Raw genomic sequence first — 24,510 nt, 5'->3', positions numbered from 1 at the left:
GACCAAAGGGATATTCCATACCATGTGACATCATGCTCAGCATATAAAGCTGGGGGAAAAAGAAAGAAGGGGGGGATGTTCGGAGTGATGGTGTTTGTCTTCCCAAGGAACCGTTACACATGATGGAGCCCTGCTTTCCTGGAGATGGCTGAACACCTGCCTGCCGATGGGAAGGAGATTCCTTATTCCTTCGTTTGCTTTGCTTGCGTGCATGCGGCTTTTGCTTTACCTATTGTTTATCTCAACCCACAAGTTTTCTCACTTTTACCCTTCCAATTCTCTCCCCCCTCCCACCGGGGGGAGTGATTAGTTGCCAGCTGGGGTTAAACCACACCACCTGTATTTTTTGGGTGGCCAAAAAACACAGCCCAAAACACAAATTAGTTTCTCTGATAAAACAGCATCACACAGAGGAGCTATAATCCTCCCTCGGGGAATACTTTTTAATTTGTTAGTTAAGATTTTCTTCTTGGTTGGTTAAGGTCTTTTCCTCAGTCCTTTCTTTTTTCTTCTCATCTGAAATTCCTCTCCTCTTCCATGCTTTATGCCCTTCAGTCTCCTCTGCTGCTATTGCTATCCATTTTGTGTTTCACTTTCTTCTTGCTTTGGCATTTTTTTTCTTCTGATTGTATCCCCCCTTCTCTACAACTTCCTCAGCACCTTCCTAGCAGTGTTTTCATTCATAAAGGTCCAGTTTCATACTTTTTTTTTCCCCTTCAAGCAGTCTTACTTTGGTTTGTTTTTTTCCTTTCTTTCCCTCAGTCCCGTCATGCAGGTGTACTGAGACATCACCCCTCATTTGCGATTCCACAGAATTTCACTGTGTTCCTATATACAGACACATCAAAATCTCAAGTATCTGCACAAGCAGTTATTTTACAGTTATGGTAGGAAAGCAGAGTTAACCACATCAGTTTCAATAAAATTAAGTAGGGTATTAGGCAAAATGGCTAAGGAATAAACAGAGATACAAAATTTTAAAGAGATTTTAAGAGAAAGATGTAAACAAGTAGTTCTTTCTCTCTTTTGTATATTTAATACTATTTGTTTGTGTGAGACAGCGTGTGAATTCTAGCTTTACTGCTGTATCCTCAATCCTTTAAGTCAAAGCACTGTATCTAGAAAATCTAATGAATAAAGAAAACACAGAAATGTATATTTATTACATATTTTAAATAGGGTTGCTGAAGTTCTTATTTTTTCAGGACTTTCTAAAAATGTAATTGCAGACTGTAATGTTTTTTCTGTTAATGAGGTTACAATTTTGTGAACCAGGATTAATAATCTGCCAGGAAAAAAAGAAGCTTCTGAATTACCTCATCTGGTTCTTTAAGTTAAAAAGTTTATAATAGCATTATGATTAATTCATATTTTGCCTCAGGATGCATTCCCTGCCCTAATTGGCAAGCAGTCCTAGAATGTTAATTGAACATTTCAAATACTTACAATAGGAATGTGTTTAAAAGGCATGGTTATCAAACAGTCAAATTAAAGTAATCTTATTTTCACCTCCTGCTTTGTCCTAGTCCAAACAGTTATAGAAATAATAGTTCTTCATCTTCTCATCCCCACTTACTAGCACCACTGAGAAATTCAGACTACATACTGTACTGCCCACTGCTGGTTTGGTAAATGGGAGTTGGCACCGTAACAGTGGCGATGGCAGGTGCTGCCGTTTCCTCTTCAGACTTTTCTTCTTCGATCCTTGGCACTCCTGGGGCGTCTGAGGACAAGTCATTCAAAATTTTTCTGGCAAAGACAGTGTGTTGTAGAGATTTTAATAAAAATTGGAAAAAAAGAAGTCTATTTGATACATAATGCTGGAGAAAACTGAAAAGTGCAGTAAGCCAGCAAGGAAAATACAGGTGCAGAATGAAAAACCTGCACTATCTTCAAACTCTTATTGGAGAGGATTGTTCAAAGTGCCATGCACAGATGGACAAGGGAGCCAGCACAGAACAGCTGTGCTTATCAACACAAGATACAGGTGCTTCTCAACAGGTTCTTCTCAACCCAAGATACAGCTATCACAACCTTCCCTTTTTCTTAAAAACATGTTTCTCTCTCATCCATTTGTACTTGTTTCCTGCTTTTAGCCACATAAAGATTTGAAGAAAGCAAAAGTATGTAAAAAACTTATCTCCTCACTTACATCAGGGGAACTGCTCCATTTCACAGACCATAAAGGCCTCAGCCAGAGAGCTTAGTATAAAGGAAGTTAGCAGAAATGCTTGTGAAGAGCAATCAGTTTATAATCTAACACCTGCCTGGGAGACAATGCCAAGCATTTGAGTGAAGTCACACAGTTACGTTTACAGGTGCCCTGCCTGAAACAGCTGTGAGATTAGCATGGGTAAAGGAAAGAACAGTTTGTTTAATTACTTCCATGGGTTAATTATCCAAAACCAAAACTGCTAAAACATCACTGCTACAGGTCCCACTGAACATGACTGTAAGACTGACCATAGCAGTTTCTGTAATTTGCTTAATTTAGACCAAACGCTGTCCCTCAGAGGACTGTCAAGCCCTTTTCACTGCTGACATATTCTATTATGTCACTGCAAAATGCTACTTTGGTAAAGGGCAACATTTTTTGTAATTCTCCTCATATGTTTTCCTGTGGACTGTCACTAGAACTCAAAGTGTGATGAAGCAAACACAGCTGTAGACCCCAAGCTCAAAGACAACACTCATTTCTTAAATAAGGCTCCTAAGGCTTTGGGAGCCAGAACATCTGTATGGAGCTATTTGGGGAGAGCAGTCACTCTGCTAAGCAACTTGACAAACAGAGCTTTGCTGTTGCTGTTTTGATTCTGTGTGCACGCAGGAACCCCAGCATTGCACAAGCACGCCACTGTGCCAAGCACCACTTGGACAAATAAAAAATTCCCATCCAGAGAGTTTGCAATCCGGGTGTCAGACCAAAAAACCTAGTGGACAAAACAGATGAAAAAATATGGAGAGAGCAGGGAGGATGAGGAACAAAACCCAAGAAGCTCAAAATAGAAAAGAAGAAGCTACAGCTCACCACTTTTTAAGCTTATGTCAGATATGATCTGGTGGTTAAAACCTACCTTTGCCATCATAAAGATGGATTTAAGATAGAAGGTAAGGTGGCAGCTTTACAAATATAGGAGCTATGAACTGACATGGGGAACACATGATGTACTTCAGCAGCAGGATCAAGGTGGAGTTTCTGAGGAAGAGGTACAGCTCTTCAATTCTGTGAACCTATCTGCACCTATCTTGTCTCTGGAGTCAGTTACAGCAGCTTGAATAATGCCAACTGGGAACTCGCTAAACACAGCTGTAGTCTGGCTCAGCCTTTCTGACATGACCCCCTACGCTGGCCCAGAGTCTGAGCTGCATATACAAGTTTTACAATTACAAAGTTTTGCTGAGTCACCAGGATCTTGTCTGAGGACAGAGGCTGTGGTGTGGCATCAGTGCGTGCAAAGGAGTCCATCTCAACGAGAAGTTAGCATGCACAAGTCCCCTCTTCTCAGTTTTGCTGCTTGTTTACTTAGCTCTGTTGTCTCATGATATACAGCCATTCTTCCATATATAGTAAAAGCAAGTGTCTCACTGCAGAAGCAGACTGCAAGGAAGTCTGTGGCAGCCTTGAAGTTAGCAACACTGCTCCTCACAATTAAAAATATATTCCCAGATCTATTATGGCTAGGGATCTTCAGCAATGATTTTCACTATCTTCAGCAGAACAGCCTTGAAGGCTGCTTGAGAAGGTAGAAAATATCTGGAAGTACTAAAAAAAAATAAAAATGGGTGAGATATGCTCAGGCCAAGAGTCGAGCTTATATATATTTTCCTCGTAAAGAAAAAAGGAGCATCTGAATTTTCTGAAGCAGCAGGAATCCACAGGTCACTTAAAACCTTCTGAACTCCAGAGCTGTTCCTTAACGCTACTCAGCGTCTTAAGAATGTTTTAAGAATGAAAAGTGAGATTTAGTATAGCCAGAAAAAGCTGTGCAAGGGTTTAATTAATAAAGTAACATATAACTAACACCACGTGAAGGAGCACCTCAGTTGGTCTTACCGCAGAAGTATTTGCCATGACAACTAAAGATACTAGATGCCTATCACTACATTCAGCTGATACTCTGACTTCTTAAACTTTAAACACAACCAATTTTGCTCAAGCAGAAATTCTCTGAGCCACTGAACACCACATGTTCATTGAAAGTCTCATGGGAGAAAGGAATTAAGTTTGATTGCTGCTAGCATTTCAACAATAATAAAAAACAATAGAGTTGATTTTTTGCAGACTACAGATTATACAGAAGCCACTTTCTTGCAAAGCTTCAGTGTATTTCATGTATTAAGTATCCATTAAAGCTATCTCTAAGGCACCTAGCACAATGATACCTCAATGTTTCACAAATTTGGCAATTAGCTTATTCTCAGCTCATTTCTGTCTTAACTGAGTGTAACAGCTGAGGTTTCTTCCTCCTCCTCCTATCTGCTTCTCTCTTTACATCCTATTCCATGGAAAGACATTGCAGAAGAGAGATTTCAGTTAAATGGTAAATCTAAAAATAACTATACAACCACACTGCTTGTCTCCCCATGTGAAGAACGCATCCATCAAGCAAAATGCTTCTGCTTTTAACCCCCATACCTGTAGGAGGGTCGTCTGGAAAGAATTTCTCTTCGTTTCTGTGAGTCTGTGACACTGTCTACTGATTCCTGTGAATCTTCACTTTCTGCTATAGTGGAGATCTGTAAATAAGAACAGCAATCAAACTTAACAAGACACTTCCAGTGTCTTTATTTTAAGGAAATGTTGACATCCTGTGAAAAACACTACAATGCAAGTATTCTACAGTGCTTCTACCTAGGCAATGAACAGAAAGGGCAGGCTGTTTAGTAACAGATCCAGTGAAGAATGACTACAACCAGTTATCTACCTGTGAGAATGTCCTTTATAATTTAAATATTCCAATAAGAAAATATAAACGGTAATTCCATACACTTTTTGCTTTCCGTGATTCCTTGTTTCCATCCATTTTAAGGAAACAAAGAAAGGTTTTTTTAGTAAAATTTAGGGAGAGAAAAACTAAAACCAAATTAAGACAGCAGAAACGTTTGGAAACAAAGAGCAAAATACTGAAGTTGAGAAACATCAATTTATAAATAATTGGGTAGATATGTTATAGAGAGACTGCCTTTTGGAGGGGAAAATTGTCAGGAAAATGTTGTACATGAAGATGCTAAAAAATAACGCAGTACTGCAATTCTGAACATCTGTGCTAAAAAAGACAAAGATTTATGAAGGAAAGCTAAAACATTTGCATCATGCATATTTCAATAATTTTAAATCTGAAGTGTACCAAAAATGTAAAAACGTCTCCAGTACATAAAAACGGAGACTGTTTTCCAAAAGACTATAGTCACGTGACAAATACAGAAAAGCTAACGATAGCGAACAGAGAAATGCCTGTGTGAAAAACATAGCTCACAGCCTGACATTTTATGCACTGTAGGTAAGATTCCTAAAGGCTCAAAAAGCTTGCTGGTGCTCAAATCTCAGAGTTATCAGACAGAGGGCCTGAACAGGTCCATGGCCGACTGTGAACTACCAGGCTTTGAATATTGCAGCATTCCAAACGGGTTCTGGCTTTGCACTGAGCCAGGTGAATTCCAAGCATGGTTTCATTGTCAGTCTCTTATCTTCCACCCCTGGGCTAGTAACTTGCGCACTTATCTGAAAACTGCTCACCTCCGATAGATTAAAACTCTAAACTTTTGACTCCAATGGCTGAGGAGGGTAGAGCCTGCCAGAAACTCAGCACTAAAGCTGACAAGGAGTAAACAAAGATTATTATCAGAATGGTCTGTTTTAAGTTATGCATGCCTTATTGTTTTTTAAAATAATACCAGCTAAATATCTGTATCAAATAGTCACAATGACTACTTTTTAAAATTAAACTTTCTTTGAGCTCAGTGTACTAATAGCAAAGGAATGACGTGCAGTCCTTGCCCTGTGTAGCTGCTGTATGCCAAGCGATTTCTCTTTCTGCGTTCAGTAACACTGGGCTTAAAGTGGTTAAAAAAAAAAAAGTTACAGGTTTTAAAGATTTCAGACTACTTGTCTCCTGTGTCTTCAAGCCATCTCATCATACTGCATTATCTGTCTTGCTTTACAGAAGAGAAAATGCTAAGGCTCTACAAAGCAAACAAACATTCAACAGGCAAATTTTAAAACCATTTTTATGAGCGGACTGATAGGTTTATTTTAAGGACCATTAACATACAGACATCTGTTTTGTAAAACAATGCAAATATTTTCTAAGTAGCAAAGACTCTCGTCCCAGAATATCAGCCTCATTAATGATTAAAGATTACATTATTAAAAAAATCCCTTTTGTTCACTTCAGAATAGTATGAACTCTTACTTAATAAAGATGTATGAAAATACCGTAGAGAGAAAAAGTAGAGTAATACTGTAAGAAAAACCATGAAGCCGTTAAACTCACCAACCAAATTCTAGAGGGAAATGAAACTCAGCAATGTTTGAAAGTGAAAAGTGGTTAAACCAGAAGAGAAAAAAAGTCACAGAGTAGCAAATACTGTACCGTTTTTGCCTTCAACATGCTCTTAAAGTTTATATAAGCAAAAACACAATCCAGAACACAAACACATTAGAAACCAGTGAACTGGCAGGACTATTCAAAAGGCCCAATTCACGTAATAGGAATTTTCTTCAGTCAGTACCTGAACTGTCTGGACCTGTGGAGACTGAATAACTGACGGCTGGGCAGCCTGAATTACTCCATGCACTTGAACCGTCTGCCCATTGGGCAGCTGAACTAAGGTCACCGTGGGCGCAGAAGACGTTGCGTGAGCTGCTGGCATAGATACCTGCAAAGAAGAGACAGTGAGCATAAATTAGGTTATTGCAAAATCTTCTTATTTCACTACCAAGAACACTTTTTGGTGAAAGAATTAAGTCTCTTCTAGAATCCAGTTAGATGACCCAAATGTTTCAGCGTAACATAAAACCCCCTGAACTGCCTAAGCCCAACATCTGACCTACTTTACAAATTAATCTAATGCAGAATTTCTGCAGGCTCAAAACATTGCTTGTAAAACCACTGACAAGAACAAGAAAAACACAACTGTCTCTATTTTGAGGTAACCTAATAAAAACACATTATTACCTTTTGCTTAAGTAAGTTAGATATTGCGAGGACTTGGGTGTACTCCTACGGACGCTGCTGAGTCAAAGGCAGAAACATGGGAGTGGAGCTATTTTTGTTCTCACTCAAGAAAATGCAAAGCGTTTGCCAGATGTAAGAAGTTAAAATTTTTAGGGAGTCACACCTTTCAGACTTTCTAGAGACTAAACCATATTGAGCAGTTGGAAAAGTCCATTTAAATAAAGCAAACTGACCGTGTGTTCAGACAGAAAACCCATGGGTTTGCAGTGGAAACAAATGGTTTGTAGGCAGTTATTGTGATTCAGTGTAACGGGTCAACACAAACTCTAGTCTTAGAGTTACTTCTATGAGGAAAAATGGCCCACATTTTAAACCCTCAGTTCCTAAACACAACTTTGTTTCTCCAGCACAGACCTGTAGGCATAGTGGCTATGCCAACAGGGATACGCTAATGACTTCAGCACGGTACGTTAGCACTGCGTGCACAGCCACACATGTCCTGTGCAGGGGCTCAGGCTCCGAGGACAGCGATACCCACGCGAAGCTGTTCATGTCACGCGGGGAAGTCTCACTCTGGCAGGTCACAAGAACTATTATGGGTGGCTGAAGGGCCATGCACCAAGGTTGCTACGTGGCTGGGCAGATGCCCCCGTGCACATCCAGTACTCAGCAACTGTCTGGTGACACAATGCACGTGTTCACGCCTGGGGGCTCCTGAAAGGCAGGAGGGTGCCAGGGCTGCCGTACCAGCACACACGGCCCTTGGTTTGCGCCTGACTCACCATTGTAGCCTTCAGGGAAGGACTGCAGGCAAGCGTGAGCTGCTCTGGCAGACCTCAGCCAGGTCATGGGTCGCTGACTAGCCAGCCTTCTCCTAGATACCCAAGTTTGGAAAATTTAACAATCCTCCAGTGTTCAACAGCATTTTCAGGAATTTTTGATCCATGTAGCTACAATGCGAGAAGGGGCTGCACTGCTGTCCTACCTAATCTCAAAAAGCTGCTATGTACCAAATGCAGAAGTAAATCCTCTGCTGTCCCCATGAACACGTGGTTCTCAAAAAAGCTGCAGTAGCTGATCTCTGAATTTCCATAAACATCCGCCACTTACAAGGAAATCTTGCTTAACAACAAAATTAAGAGGAATTACATGTAGACCTCTTTCCTCCACAGCTGTCTCTCCCTAATCCACAAATTTGTGTTTGCCTCTACCTTCCTTTTTTATGAAAATGGCTGCAGCATTACATGGCAGTACTTAACTCCCATCTGAGAGAAACCGGGGCTGAGATTAACATGAGCACACTTTCCTCTAGCAAATTATATTCCTTTACAAAGCAACCTTTTTTAATAATGCATGTCTGACTAAACAGTCTTTGGCAATGACAGCAAAGCTCATCAACTGGAGGCCACTCTGCGGTTGGATTAAGCCAACAGCAGAGTGTAACTTCCGCAGATGTCTCTGACTCATACCTTGTGGAACTGGAACGAGTTTCCTTTTGACTCTGAAAACTACCCTGAACTCACTAAAAATGCAGCAATTAAACTAAGTTTACAAGAGGGGTGACCTTACAAGAGATAATGAAAGAATTAAATTGACATAATTAGTTATTTAGATTTGCCTAAGCCTCTGAGGGCACTCCCTAATGCCAAACGCTGCCACTTCGCATATTAAAAATATCGTAATAACGTAACACTGATGTGAACAAGACAAGGAATTATGTTTAGACTGTTATATCACCTCCACAAGGAATATAAAGCCTGGGGAAAAGCTACGGTGTAAATAATACAGTGAATGACAACAGAGAAAATTAGGAAAAATATAACATATTTCTTTGTGGTTCACATGGATTTGTTAACCATAGCTGTATAGCTTTTTCTTACTTGGAAAAAATTCTCATTCAAGTAGCAGGGTAATTTTGCCCAAGTAAAGTGCATTCAACCCACTACATATCTGCAAGTTCAGCTACCTGGAGGTTAGTATGTTAGCACACAAATTTAAAACATTCTTGCTTCTCTGGACTAAATCTTAATGCATACCAAGTGAGAAGCAGTTTACTGGTTTTGCAAGAGAAATAAACTACTTCCACTCAGTTCACACTGAAGTGTTATTCACACCACCTACATCCTGTGCCCAAGTTAGACAGTGAGAAAACTGCCCAAAGAGGCAAGCTGGTGCAGGGCAGCTGGTGTCCTGTAAATTCACACTACAGCTTCACTGAACAAAATCACCCTGTGCATTTCAACAGCTCCAATCCCTATACTATCACTTGAATGGAAGCGTACTATCTCTGGTTTACCAAAAGGTGTAATGACTTTAAAAAGACATTAATCATTTATAAAATGATAAGTGATTTAACACTTGTGCCACCTAAAAGACACTCAATTCCCCAAACTATAAGATCTAAAAAACCTGTTTGTTCTTTGCAGACTGCAAATAGTTTTAAAATGAAATGGTTACAGAAGAGAACCGAACAGATTCTGTACTCATTTACACAATGGAGTTGCTTCTGCCAAACATTAGTGTATCCAAGAATGAAACCGGGCTCCAAAATTAGAGATGTAGCTGGGATCGCATTTCTTGTCTCTCCAAAATAATTTGGGGATAATAAATGATCTACTTCTGTCTCTCTAAACAGCCAACAATTCTGTGAAATTCTGGAGACAACAGGATAACACGAGCTGTCAAATGCCAGGTTGTTCCACTTGATTATAATGTTTGCAATATTAAGCCCATCTGATAAGATGTTGTATTTGCTGCATTATTTATCTACATTTTCAGTTTGTTTTCTTCAGAATTAAACTGCCTGCTATAGACAAGTTTCTAACAGAAAACATAACAGCAAAACAATCCAGTCAATATAAAAAAGACAGTAAATTACATGTTTTGAAAAAAATACCTTTCAGTGGCATGGTTGTGGTAAAGAATGCTAGAAATATTTTAATTCATTATTCTGTTAACATTACACAGTTTACACACATACAGTTCTTCAGAACTAACACAGCCTAGTGCGACGGGAAGTTAAAAATCTCTACTGCTTTAAAAATGTGAAGACAAATATTAAAGCAACTATACATTGCACCTGTTTCAGAATCGTATCAATGGAACCTTCTCTCAGGCCCATGAGCAGACATTATCCCTCTTAAAAAAATTATCCAATAGGTAAAACTATTACACCGTATAATTTTATACCTGGGCTAACGTTGCAATCTGTGGTTGTGCCTGTACTGTCATCTGTTGGGTTTCTGCCTCTGTAACGGCTGCATCTCCACTCTGCTGGTTCTCTGCTCCAGATTCCATGGTCATTTAGTTACCTACAATCACAATATTTGGCGTAAGTCTGGGTTGGTATGCAAGTCCATTATTCTTGGTGGATCTGGTAGCAATGACTGCAGCTGAATTCCCATTACTACATACTGTTTTCATTTGCTTATTAAAATGTTGCCAAACTATTAGCATTCAGGCAAAATTTTTTCATGCCAGGTGTCTGCCTCAGGTTGATTTTTCTGTCTGTAATGTTTCTGAAAAACAGGTCCAGCCTCCTCCAATAATGAGATCAGAAAAAATGTGGTTTGCTCATCTTAAAAAAAATTGCTTGAGCAATTGCACTATGATGACCTAGTACCTCCGCAATTTGGAATAACGACCGGCACTTGTCAGGAAGGGCACTCCCTGAGTGCCAAGGTGACAATATGCCCTGCTACAGCCCTCCCTCTCCCCCGCAACTGCAGTTTGCAGATAACCAATAGCAATTGCTTCTGTGTTGGGCGCTTAAGTTTTCAACCTTCTTCTGTCTGAACTAAATATGCAACATCTCCATGCAAATTCCTTCCACAACCAGACTGTGTATGGCCCTACGTCACAGCAACTTAGCTTTTCTACTCCGTAGTTTTAAAGTCAGTATATGTAACGATGGAAGCCATTTCTACTTGAACCTTACTGCAGATAAATATTTTTATATTTAGAGGAACATAGTAGTTTGTCATGACCTAAGTTTTATATCATATATAGCTCCTAATACACTTATATTTCTAAGCAATAACTGAGCAAGCCTAGATCACCAGAATACACAACTCTATAAAAAGAGGTTGCATAACTTCCAAAACTATGCATGTAGGCAGAGTGCAATGAATGTTAAATTCTGCACTGATCTGTGAAAATTACTTTTCAGTTCTTCTTTAAATACTGATATGAAAATACTTAATATCTAAAAAATAACTTCAAAATACAAGGAAATACTCCCAATGGTGATATAGCAATACCACTGTATTATACAGAACTCCAAATACCAAATATTAAGAATGGATATTACCTCCATAGCCACAATGCTAATTCTGTGTACCGCCCTGTGCTGCCCAATCTACTCAAGCCTCTGGCTACCCTAAGGCAGCACTCCTCTCTTCAGAGCTGGAGCAAAACAACCAGTAGAGCATTTCTGCTTTGGGAAAGGGCCTGGAGGCAGAGGGGTGCTCAGATCAGAAGAAAGGTGGAAAGAAGGAGAAATGCCCCTCTCCTTGCTCAACTTTACTGCCCCCCTAGTCCCGTCCCCCCCACCCCGAGGAAAAGACTTAGAAGTGTCAATACAGGTGGTGGTACCATGACCACATTCAAGACATTTCATTTTAAACACAAAGTCAGGGAAACGTCCATTTCACTGCAAACTATACTTCAGTATTACAGGAAAGAGAATACTCTTTGGAGATGTGTTGCCTAAGCAGTAGAGTCACACTTCAACCCTGAGTATTATATGAAATTTCTGTCTTACAGTAAACGATTGCTAATCAACAAAGATAAAACAGCATTTCAAAGTAGTAGCTGCATCTCACATCAAAACAAAGCAAGTCAATGTATATAAATCAAAATCTGTATAGTATTGAAAGTGACTGTTCAAATGAGCTTTTGTGTTTGTGTGTGAACACTGAAATGTTTAAGTACCAAATATTTACTTCCAACATCAGTTTAGAAACTCTTAGGAAACGAAAAGAAGAAAAAGAATTAAACCTGATTTTCCTTAAAAACAGTGAAAGAAAACCTACAAATTTTTGGAAAAAGCAAATTAAATTCTTCTAAGCACCTGGAATTTTGTTATGTCTCTCCCTGTTGCCATGATTTTTGTCTCACATAAACCAGATATTAGTCTGACAAATGCTCACAGATAAGTAATACTCTACCTATATGTATATACTGGTAAACTGGCCATGAAAGAAATTAATTGTAAACTCACTGCATTTTAAGTAGTTACAATTTTTATACGAATTTCAGGAATAGCCTGTGTCCCCGCAAATATAATAACCCCATTCTTTCCTACAGTACCAAGTCTTCTCCATGTTGTATTTCATCTTCCAGAAAGCACAAAAGAAAACCCATGCACTATTACTATTTGTAATATACATTACTAAACAGTTCTTAAAGACTTCATTAACGACAACAGTTTAAGTGGTTTTCTATCCCAACTTTAACATACAAGTTATATTTCAACAGTCTTAGTCCTCCATGTTATATGCCCAATTTTTTTTTGAGTATCCTGCATTTTCAAAAGTGCAAACCACAAACCAGACTACCCAGGTTTCCCTTTGATTTTTATCATTTTTAAGGAGGTATCTAGTTTTGTCACTTTTTTGGCAAGTATCAGCCAGTTTGTCCAAGATAAGCAAATCAACAACTTTCTCCCAATTGCTATGCATGTATCATGGTGATTCCAGCCAAAAGACTACCTCATCGGAACCATTTTCAGGAGCAGATCTTTTGCATCAGCAACATCTCCCAGACAAGTATCTGAAAAGAACTTTAAAAAACAATTTCCCAGCTACAAATTCAAGTACATTGCAAAACTAATAATGCTTGCTGATAGAAATCGTGACTCCAGTATAGAGTCAATTGCTATACAAATGGGATTAGAAATAGATGAAATATGCAAGTGAGGAGTCTCTTGAATCGGGTATTTAGGAATGTTTGCAAAGGTAGATGTTGCCAAATTCCTGCTGATAAATGCAATGTTTTGCTAGGAAGAATTTCCAATCCTCTCATACACTATTCAGCAAAGGACCTCCGGTTTTACAAGCTTGGTTTCTACACTTGCATCATCTTTTGCATATGTAATCAGCAAAAGCATTAACTGTTTGAGGTGCTTGAGGTCCTCTACAACACCAACATCTTAGAAATCAAATTCTTAACATGACTTGCAAACACCTCAAAGGAACCTCCTCATAACATACAGTAAGCACCAAGCAATGCAGGAAGCTGCCTGCAAGATTTACATCTTGACACATGCAGTTTAAACAAGTTTCCAACGTGACTTCTAGTTTTTGAACAAGCTCTTAGTCTCATGTTATTTGCAGGTTCTAAGTACTCTTGAATTTGGTCCAATTTACCTTGCACTTATACATCATCGTATTTGTATTCTAACATCTTCACTACTACTACCTTTTACAATAACTTGTGAGAAAAAGAAGGAATCAGATTTTTGAGCATCACGACATCATATTCCAGATACGCTGCTTACTACATTGTTTCATGTTTGCTTTAACAGTATGGTATGATTAAGATTGCCAAGATATACAAGACCAGGCACCTAGAACATAAATACTTATTAAGTTGTGTGTACAGATAAGACCATGATGGCTGAAATTAAGGTTGTCAATTCCTGTTAGTTCTTGCAGTTTACAAAGTAAGAGATGAAATGTTTGGTTTGAAACCATAACCTCCCCACACATAGAAATGAATGCCAATCCTTACAACTCCTTTTTAAGCTCTCATATATCCCTAGTCTAGACAAGCTTTACTGACCAGTACCCCAGTGTCTTTCTGTTCTTGCGGGTGCTGAGGCCCACCCAGCCACCCCATCCTTTTGCTCCTCCTGCCCCGTTCACAGTGGTCCACTCTGCTCCCTGGCACTGATTTCCCTGGCAGCCACCACACAAGGACTTCTCGAATGGAGGCGGGGATCTGAAAGTGTCCTGGTAGGGAACAAGTGTCCAGGGGAAGGAAGGAATATGGGAGCAGCGGGAGCGCATTTTCTTCTCATTCCTCTGTTTCCAGGCTACCTTCCATCTTGTCAGGAGAGGACACACATACCCACTTTGAGAAAAAATAAGTAATTGCTGTAGTTCATCTTGAACCAAGTATTCTAAATTAAACTAACTGAAAAAACAGTTAGCTATTAACAACCAGAGTTGGAAAACCAGAGCCTGCTTGCCTAAAACACCCCGGCTATGAACTCTGAACACAGGTTAAGCAAGCTGATGAGATTACCTGGTTAGAGATGGTTTAACTTGTGACTTTTATGCAATACACAATTTTCTTTACTAGTTCAAAAGAGCTAGTATTATACTCACTAATACTTTCTTAATTACATACTTACTAATGATCTGAAACTCTGGAGGTGAAGAGCCAAACAGCAAAATGTTCAGCTGACACCCAGTAATTTGTTTTAGCCAAATCAGGACTGGGAGAAAGAAGTTCAGCAGAAGATAACTAACTGTACTAGCTGAATTTAGACCAGGACAGCAGAAGACAGATGTTAATAAACACAAACAGTTGCAGAATGCAGAGGAAACTGAACTACACACACGGTACAAAAATCCAAATAAACCTGTCTCGTTAGTTGTATAAACCTGGGAAAGAGGCCCAGGCACTACTGCAGACAGTTCACTTCAGATTTCTGCTTAACATGCGTCCATGAAAAGAAAAGGTGAAGTGTTAGACTGCAACAGTAATGAGATACAGGGTAATCTTTGAAAATTTTATTTGCATAGATGGACCCTATATATCAGCTGGATTACAGTGCAAAGGTTGGGAGCCCATCTTAAAAATGGGTTCTGTGGAATTTGGCTGTTCAGAGAAAGCAAGCATTTGGGGCAATGAAAACCTGTTGTATGAAGAGACTGGATAGAATTGTAATATTTACCCCAGAAAGGAGAGAAATGCTTCAAACGCTAAAAAATATATTTAAATAGTAACAAGGTAAGTAAACTAGAAACATTCACTGTCAGATTATAAGAACACTGGAGCTGAAAGGTGGCAAATTTAAAAGTATAAAAACGAAAATTTAAAAATATCTATTAAAAAAATGCAATTTGATACTTCATGTACTGCACAAATAGAGCACTGATGCTGCTGCTGCTAAGCGATTTATCAGGATTCAAACAGGGGTTAGACATGCACATGGATAACAAGAATATCCAAGAATATCCAGAATTAGTGTGGTAATTTCATACCACAAAAAGTGCAGAACTGAAAGGAAGATAAAACCTTATGAGTCAGGATTGAAATAAATCTCTAATCCTTAAAAATTCAAATAAAGATTTTCATGAGGGGGGAGATTATGCCACATGTAATTCTTGCAGGTTCTAATAGCCTTTTGAGGTACCTACTGATCTTCAGTATCTTGAAGACAGGATGCTGAACTAGGTGCACTACAGATAAAGGTAACTCCTGTAATCTGTTACTTACTTAAAGTGAGCATCAATGCTGTGTATTCAGAGCATGAGCAGAGTTACTACGCCTCCCACCTGCTTACAGAGCCAGGAAGATATAATTCTGTCTTCCCACAGCTGGTATATCTTGCTTTCTTACTTCTTTTTCTATCTCCTATCCCAAATATCCTCATGAACTCCAGCATCTCTCCTGAACGTTAGGCTCTGCTCCTTGGTTTCTCCTTGCTCACATGAGCCATAGAACTTTCCTGCTCTGCAGAGAAAAAGAGTGGAGGTCCTTTTGCAAACACCACTAAATCCAAGAACCGAAATACCTCACTGTGGCTGTTACAGCAGATATAACTTTCCATCCACTTTTGTATGTGAAGGTCCTGAATGCCCCAAAGCTTTCTGTGCTTTTCAGTTGTACCAGCTGCCACAGTAAAACATACTACCTCTCTCCACAAGCATTTCTTTTCTTTGTCTTTAGTAACATCGTGGTGACAATTCACTGTGATCAGTTAATGCTTATGCTGACAGTTATTGGCCATACAATATAACTACACCTTGAGGCAACACTGTTCACTTTACACCTCAGACATACTGTCACAGCCTGCTTACAAGCAAGCACAGCTTTACCAAGTGACACGCTTTAAAGTCTCCTTCTCCTCCACAGCTAGATGATGACTTCTGGTTTTATTTTATTAAAGTACACACCCAGATTTTGAAGAAAAACATGACAGCCTCCAGAACCAGTGCAGAGCAGAGACCCAACAAACCTATGCCCATTTTGAGCCTGACTTGCGCCACATGCAGTCATTCACCCAGCTGTCACCTGCAGAGGCCATCTCTACTGCCACATTAGGTTCCTGATCCAGTTCAGTATCTAGCCACCCAGCCGCTCATGGCAGCGAAGGGCCAGGGCAGCAAGGGGGCTGATGGAAGGGAAACGGAGGCAATGCCTGTTTCTCAAGCCCTGTATTCGGATTTATTCATAGCAGGCATGCCAGTATGATTGTTCAGGAAGCAAATACAGCTCCGCCATCCAAAGTTCCAGGAATTCAACTCACTGTATTTACTATATATGGCTTTATAAAGCCACAGATCCACCATGAAAGCACTGAAAAGGTCATCAAACACTGCTCTTTTACGCTATTATTTGTTTTCACCTTTTAAGTGTAATTACTGAGGACATTCACATGAAATCTGTAAACATTTCCACTGTTACCTTGCAGTATGGCAGCCCTTTCAGCCACGGCTCAACAGCTGCTTTATGAACTCCATTCAATGGCTGCCAGATGGAAAATGTTCAGAGAAAAATAATTTTATTTACAGCTAACACATGGGACTTCAAATAATCAGTAATAAATGCTCAACAGGACAAGACAGGCCCATAATTATCTCTCTCTGTCACTAATGACTACAGTGGGTTGGCACAGGAATTGCAATTTACACCAGAGCTTCTCTGTCATCCCAAGCTGGCACTGCCCCTGCTGCTGCCCCCCGGGTGTTTGCTACTGCCTGCCCTCTCCTCTGGGTGACAAGACTGTGCGCCATACTATGAACACAACCTATGTTTGCTGCTTCGTCTTAAATCTACCTTTTACCACTTCTCTGAACGGGTTCACCACATAGCCACTTGATGATCAAGCCAGCTTCTGGGTCAGGGCAGTGCAAGGGCCGGGCAAACCGAGGGGAAGTGGAGGTAAAAGAACAGCCTCAACAACCACCTCCACTGAAAATGCCAAAAATGGAGAAGAGTCTTCAGATTATTTGCATTCACACACAGCAATCTGCCAGGCAAATTGAATAAAAAGCTGGAAAAAGTTACTGAAGTTAAAGCATTTGATCTTGAACTTACAAGAAAAATTGAATCTCACTGTAAAGAGATCCCGCACAAAGCAGAATGGAGGGAGGTGATTCTGCCCCTCTACTCTGCTCTGGGGAGACCCCACCTGGAGCACTGCGTCCAGCCCTGGAGCTCTCAGCATAAGAAAGACACGGACCTGTTGGAGCGGGTCCAGAGGAGGGTCACAAAAATGATCAGGGGGATGGAACACCTCTCCTATGAAGAAAGGCTGAGAGAGTTGGGGTTGTTCAGCCTGGAGAAGAGAAGGCTTTGGGGAGACCTTATTGCAGCCTACCAGTACTTAAAGGGGGCTTATAAAAAAGATGGGGGCAAACTTTTGAGCAGGGCCTGTTGTGACAGGACAAGGGGGAATGGCTTTAAACTAAAGGGGGGTAGACTGAGACTAGATATAAGGAAGACATTTTTTACGCTGAGGGTGGTGAAACACTGGCACAGGTTGCCCAGAGAGGTGGTGGATGCCCCATCCCTGGAAACATTCCAGGTCAGGTTGGAGGGGGCTCTGAGCAACCTGACCTAGTTGAAGATGTCCCTGCCCATGGCAGGGGGGTTGGACTAGATGACCTTTAGAGGGCCCTTCCAACCCAGACTATTCTATGATTCCATGAATCAGACCATCAGCTGAATGTAATACCTGTAGTCCCACTTCTGTCTCCATCAATATGACACTTGAAGCGTCTGAAAACTCTTTGCTGACTGAATACACGCTGTAACAGCCAATGCAAGAGAGGCGAACAATGTGGTATTTTCATACAGATCACAGAAGAAATGCAACCAGGAGCCTCGATTATGCGTAACAAACTTTTCTGGCTCGTGACTTTTCCAACAAAACTTCTAGTGCAGTTGTAGCTGCCCTTCCAAAGTCAGTGAAAATTTCATACTTAACAGATTTAGATATGTAAATGATGAAAGTATTGGAACAAATTACTTGCGTTGCATGCTCAATCTCCCTGTCACTAAAGAAAAAGCAGTGGCAGATTTTAAAGCAAGGGCAGAAGACGAAAAATCTAATCTCACAGCTACAGCGGCAAGCACCCAAATCAGCGATCACCTCTAGATTTTGTTTTCTGTTAGCGTAACACAAGAAAGCTGACATTTACCAGGCAGATGGTGAATCAGTATGCACAGGTAAGGCATGTGAGTGAAAGTTGCTTAAACACTCTTCACTGCTGGATTTTCCTGATTTGATTCCACACTCTTGGCATTGTACTAGTATCTAGTGTTTCTGCCTTCAAGCTTTTTAAAAGGAAAAGAGACTCTGACAGCAATTAACTGCAATTTATTTCTTGTATCACAGATTCTATGAACAATACAAAAACATCCAGCAAGCACTTGGTACATGCACATAATTTAATTCAAGTTTAATCTATATGTCCTTTTCTTGCTCAATACAGAATCACCAAGGGACCTAACTGAATTAGAACCTTTCCCTTCAGACTGTGAATTGGGCACTACAAGTAAGGGTGAACTCTCCTGCCCAGTTTAAAAATAAAACAACTTACATATTTTAATTCTACTGATAACATATATACATATTTACCCCCCCCCCTTTTTTCTATTTAAACTATAAAACCTTACCTAATAGTTGGGATAATTCTCCTAAAAAAAAATATACATATTTCCCCCCCCCCCCCCTTTTTCCTATTTAAACTATAATACCTTACCTAATAGTTGGGATAGGTCTTATGCGAATACACCAGTTCTGCAAAAAGCCCAGTAGAAGGTGGGGGCGAGAGACCAGAGCAAGCATTTCCAAAGGCATTAACAAAGAAAAGCGAGCAAATGCCTCTCCACTGTCTTATCCCCTTCGCATTCAGAAATTCCCCCAAAATACTGTCCGACTTCACTTAAGACAAAACGTCAAAACAAATCCCAGAAAGGTTATAAAGTCATTGGGTAACTATTATTATTATCGAAAACATAATCCATAAGTATGTTCTATTTACAAATGCTCTGTCCTCATATTGAATGCACTTAGGGTATTAAAGGACTAATTCACATGCTGTAATCCTTAATGTGCAACAGAATTGTGACAACTACTTATAAACACCATTAGTGAATATGTGTAGAAAAAACCCCCCAAAACACCCCAAAAGATGTCTGCAAACTGAATTTTAGAGAAAACAGATTTTTAAGAATGTCCTGGGCAGTATATACAACCTATTCACAAAGACTTCATGAGGACTTGCTTGTTTCCGAGAATTCAGCACATCTTGTAGTTCTTACACATTTGTTGCCAATACCGTATTTATGCAGTGCATTTACATACAAACTGACCGCACTTTACTACAGCTTACCATCTTTTCTCTGACATTTTTAGAACATAAAAAGCACCTAATTTTCAACCTATGCTGATTTCTTGTAATTCCTACTAACTGTAGAAAGCTTTCCTTTCACAAAAATGAAACCATGTGAAATTGTCAAAATATACGCCTCTTTCCTCCATGTGTCTGCTGAAAGTACTGTGGCTCACTTTGCAAGGTGTAGCTGCTGGTTACTTAACAAAAATTATCACAACAATGTATCTGAACAGTATCATCTGTACGCAGACATCTTTAACACAACATAAAATACGGGCATGAAATGATTTTTTATGACAGCATGTCGGAGCTGATGCTCCCACTGAATACATCATGAACTCCAGAAATAAGCTCTTTGCAATTGGTACAGGTCTTGCAAATTAATAATCAGCATAGCCACTCACGATGAGGTTTAATTTTCGGCCCTAGTCAAATTCTCCTTTTACCTTTGACTGAAACAGCAGTGGGTGGAGAACTGAGGAATGACTCCATGAGATTTGAAGCTGACCTCTCAGCACAACTGACTGCAGTGACATGAAGCCAGCCACTTCTCATATTCGCACTTGTAACTTCAGTGCTAAACTGTGACCACACACTAGTCTGGTGGCAGTTTTTAATAAAAAAAGGAAGATACGATTACATCTGTACTAAGACTAGTGAGGTATCTTTTTGTGTGTGCGCCTGTGACTCCAAAAGGCAGCCCCTGTGATGCTACTAGATGCTGCAGTTCACCAGTAGTGCTCACTTCTGCAAGCAGCAGGTACCTCACACGGCAAGGTGGGGACAGCACCTGCTCAGCCCGTGGTGAAATCTTGCTGGACGTGAACCAGCACCCATCTAAAAGCCATTGGGTGTATTAACGCAGCCTGAACCCAAGTAATGTGAGTACAGCAATGGGTACAACAGACTAACCCCTCTGTTCTGCTAACGAGGCCCTGTGCCCAAGCTGGTACACCCTACCCCTTAGTACGGGTTGTCAGCATGGGCTCAGCGCCACGCTAAAGCAGCTACATGACCCCTGCATAACGGGGTAGGTTGCACCTGGCTGGCACAGAGAGCAAGTTAGAAACAGTGCTCTGGCACCACCCAGCTATCTAGATATGCCAAATAAATAATTTATCCTGCTGTGCTGGTCAACAAGCAGAACATTTTGGGCCACCTCCTTTCATAGCAAACATTGGCACGTGAAGGTGTTCCAGCAGAAGAGCTAAGGCAGTCCAGAGTGACGGAAAGGAAAGCTAATTCTGCAAGCGGACAGAGACCTTCTCCTTCCCCAGCGACAGGGAGAAAATGGGAGATGATGTTAGAAAAGAAGACCGTGTCCCTACCAAAAATGAAAGGAGCATTCGGAGCAGAAAATGATGCCAAGTTAGCAAGGTTAAGATCCATCTAAGAAGGTGCGTGTGTTCCTTTTTTCCACTGGGTAGACCTGTCAGGACTTGAGATTTCCACTTGACCTGCCAGAAACATTCAGATGGATCATATTTGTTCTCCTCCATATGCATTTCTGTGTCTTGTGGCCTTTTACTGCCCCATCATTCATTCTGGCAGAGTAAGACCCACCTAAATGCTGCACGAAATATTTGACAATGTTCTGACATGTTGTAAGGATCTTTGTCCACGTACCAAGCAACCTTTAAACATCCCAGGTCAGAGGCATCAGCTGGAGGAACTGCTGCAGTCCCAAACCTGTGGCAGCATGCAACTCTGTAGGGAGAGACTCTGTACATGTTTGTGTGAGATAAACGGTTCTCTCTGAGGTGGGGAAACTACTGAAACTTGTTCTCTGCAAACAACTACAGGAGCGATGACTGACTGCTCAACAGAGTTACTCTCCTAGAGAGAGTGAAGTAGGACTATGATGTTGTTAAGACGAGGGTATTTAATAACAGTGCCTCCTGCACAGGCTTTGCTCTATATACGTGGTACAGAGATTCGCATAGTCTCCATCACTGGGTCCATGACAAATGCTGAAGTGAACAAAGCTAAAGCTACTTTGAAATTACATAGAAGATCACCCAGCTCTCTTTTGGTACTCAGAGCAGATCAGGAACAACTTATTAAAAAATAAAAATAAACCCCAGAGCATTACACAGACTCACATCAGTCTGGTTAACCTGAGTGCTCCAAGCCCGAAGGCCAAGAATACAACATATAGTAATCTTTTACCTGTAATAGAGAAAGGAATCACCTCCATACAGGTGTTTCCTTAATTGTAATAATTTAAATTACCTACCAGGTATGATTTAATGGAAGCATATGCAAGAATGTGGTAAAGACAGATAACGATATAAACATGTTTATTATTACCTGAAATCTTTCCATTCCAAAGTAATTTGTTTCCAGAGTCTCTGTTAATTTTACAGTGTGAAAATACTAACAGACACGTCACATTTATCAGAATAGCATACTGTAAGACTGGACTGAAAGTTCTTAGAGATTACACTGATTAAAGATGACATTCTAATGTGATATGAATGTAACTTTATATTCTCAAACAATCTTCTGGAAAGTCCCAGAAATTCAGGGGACTTTCCCATGAATAGAGTAAATGTTTCCTTTCCCATCCTATAATGAGGGAGAGCAACTGTCAGTATTTGAAGTTCTTTGGTCTAAAACATTAAATCAGATGTCTGAATTTCATTATCCATCTGTTTTGTTCATGTAAAAACTAAAAAAAAAAAGCCTGAGGTTTGAATACTGTAGGTCACCTCAGCAAAATACTGCAGATTGAAAAGGGTCAGATGGTGGAATCCCAAAGTGATACAGGTCACACTTGTTTTCACATCATTCTTCTGTATCAGAGAACTATCAAATCAGTTAAGAAATTCAGGGCAAGCATGGAGTTTTAGGTATTATCAGCAGCATAGTTAAACTTGACAAGAGAATTTTAGGTAGAATTTGTGTCTGTGCTGAGATTTTGTCTGCGGGCGAGAAGGAACAGCTCCATTGCTAATGTTTCTAACCCACTTCTGAATGTCAGTGGCTAAAGGAGTAATTCATTAAAAATGCCACTTCATGTATGTATGCTGCAAGCTTTATAGGCATAAACTATTAAAACAAACACTGCCCATTCCGTTTGATGCTTGGAGTTCAACCCATAGCATAAGAGTAGTTGAAGTTATAGAACTTGGTAAAAGTTGGAAAGTCTTGTTTAAAAAAACCACAACACTTCTAATGAGTTCAGAAAGAAAACACAACAAAATGGATGTTTCAGACCAATGCTTTCACTGTTTTATTAATAGATTATCTTTAGAACTGGTCATCTGAAAGTAAGATAGACTGAATTATTTATACAAAGCTGACAATTACCAGATATAAAGTCAAATGTCTGAAACAAATTCAAAATAACCTGTATCTGTACAAGCAACATACTTTGTTATGATTTAATAGCTTTGTTTCTTTCTTAACAGGCAGTATAGACTATTTTTTGCTTCAACGCTTTCAAGTGAAAACTTTTGAATTCTTTCTGCAGTTGGAGTGCTGCAGTAGAGTATGCCCAGGTATGCACAAGAAAAACAGCACTTCCTTACAAACCTTGCCCTTGTCCAACTTCTGAATGCATCCTATTCAGAAAATTTATTGCAACATTAAAAACGAAAGATTTGGGGTGTAAGCCACAGCTCAGACTTGGAAATATTTTAAATCCTAAAATTGCTCTGGCTTTACTAGTTATATTGAAATCATCATTGCTTGGTCAATTAGCACTAGCCTTGAAGCAATAGCAGACGCATTACCTTGCTTAATGCACCAAAATTAAATCTATGACCCACCCTCTCCCTAAAAACCAACTGAAACAGAACAGTGACCAAATTTTGTAGTAAAATAATTCTGACTAATGTTATCAACCGAGTGGATTCTGGTTTATTTTTCATGTATTTTTATATTTGCCTGGATGGTGCAGGAGAGCTTCTTAAATGAGAAAGATCTCTCATATGCCTGCCAGGCAGATCTACTCTGCAAAAGTATCATCTCCAAACAGAGAATAATTTATCTTGGTTCTCAAATACTTAACTGGAGTTTAAGACCTGCATTACCTGTTGTCAACACGGCTGTCTCCATGGAACAGAGATGTTACTTGCTGGTAACGCTGAAGGTCAGAACGATGACCCTGAGTAAGCAACGGGAGCCATTGATGAACCAGAAAGAGCCAGAGAAAGAAACAGAACCCATGTTTTGCATCAGTGTGTTGCACACAAAAGAAAATCTCCATTTTGCTTTCTGCAACTACAGTCTTACAAGCATTTCTGTTGTCAGCACTGCCAGCTCAGGCTCTGCTTTCCTCCAGATTCTTTCTTATTTACACCTTTACAGCTGCCTGTGAGGCTGTGTAGTAAATGGGACTGGGCAACCAATTTGCACTACAGACAGACCAGAAAATGCAACTTATTTTTATCCCAGACCAGCTCTCTAATCCAGTTCACGTCACTGCCTCACAGTCAGCCATACCGGTGCTGCTGGCACAGGAACAGGAACAGGGAAGGTGGAGCAGAGTCTACCCTGCTGCAGCCAGGCCTGCCAATGAAAGTAAAGTAGATCAAATCATGGGTACAGATGTCATAAGACTGCGGGAAGTCAACAAAAATGCTGAAGAAAAGAAAACATCTATGTTCTGTAATTTGATTATTATTGTTTTACTGATGACTCTGCTTAAGAGTGGGAGGCTGGAAACAGGATGATTATTTTTTGTATAGTCAACATTAGCTTTCTGAGGATTGGGCAGAGAGATGCATTTTTCAAACAGCCACAAACAA

General features: G+C 40.0%; 1 protein-coding gene across 1 annotated transcript in view; it reads right to left on the bottom strand.

Moving 5' to 3' along the window:
- Positions 1 to 10,490, bottom strand: part of CREB1 (cAMP responsive element binding protein 1) — a 19,764-nt gene extending 9,274 nt beyond the window's left edge. Inside the window, exons 1-4 of the mRNA XM_009284638.1 lie at positions 10,368 to 10,490; positions 6,733 to 6,879; positions 4,637 to 4,737; positions 1,607 to 1,749 (exon numbers count right to left, since the gene is read on the bottom strand). Of these exons, the coding sequence (XP_009282913.1) occupies positions 1,607 to 1,749; positions 4,637 to 4,737; positions 6,733 to 6,879; positions 10,368 to 10,481 (505 nt within the window). The 5' untranslated portion in view covers positions 10,482 to 10,490. The remainder of the gene's footprint in view (positions 1 to 1,606; positions 1,750 to 4,636; positions 4,738 to 6,732; positions 6,880 to 10,367) is intronic.
- Positions 10,491 to 24,510: the final 14,020 nt, after the last annotated feature.

This window comes from Aptenodytes forsteri, unplaced genomic scaffold (assembly GCF_000699145.1).
Source record: "Aptenodytes forsteri isolate BGI_AS27 unplaced genomic scaffold, ASM69914v1 Scaffold183, whole genome shotgun sequence".
Lineage (NCBI taxonomy): Eukaryota > Metazoa > Chordata > Aves > Sphenisciformes > Spheniscidae > Aptenodytes > Aptenodytes forsteri.
Note: the sequence above shows the minus strand (reverse complement) of the source record. Positions and strands in the feature narration are given on the sequence as shown.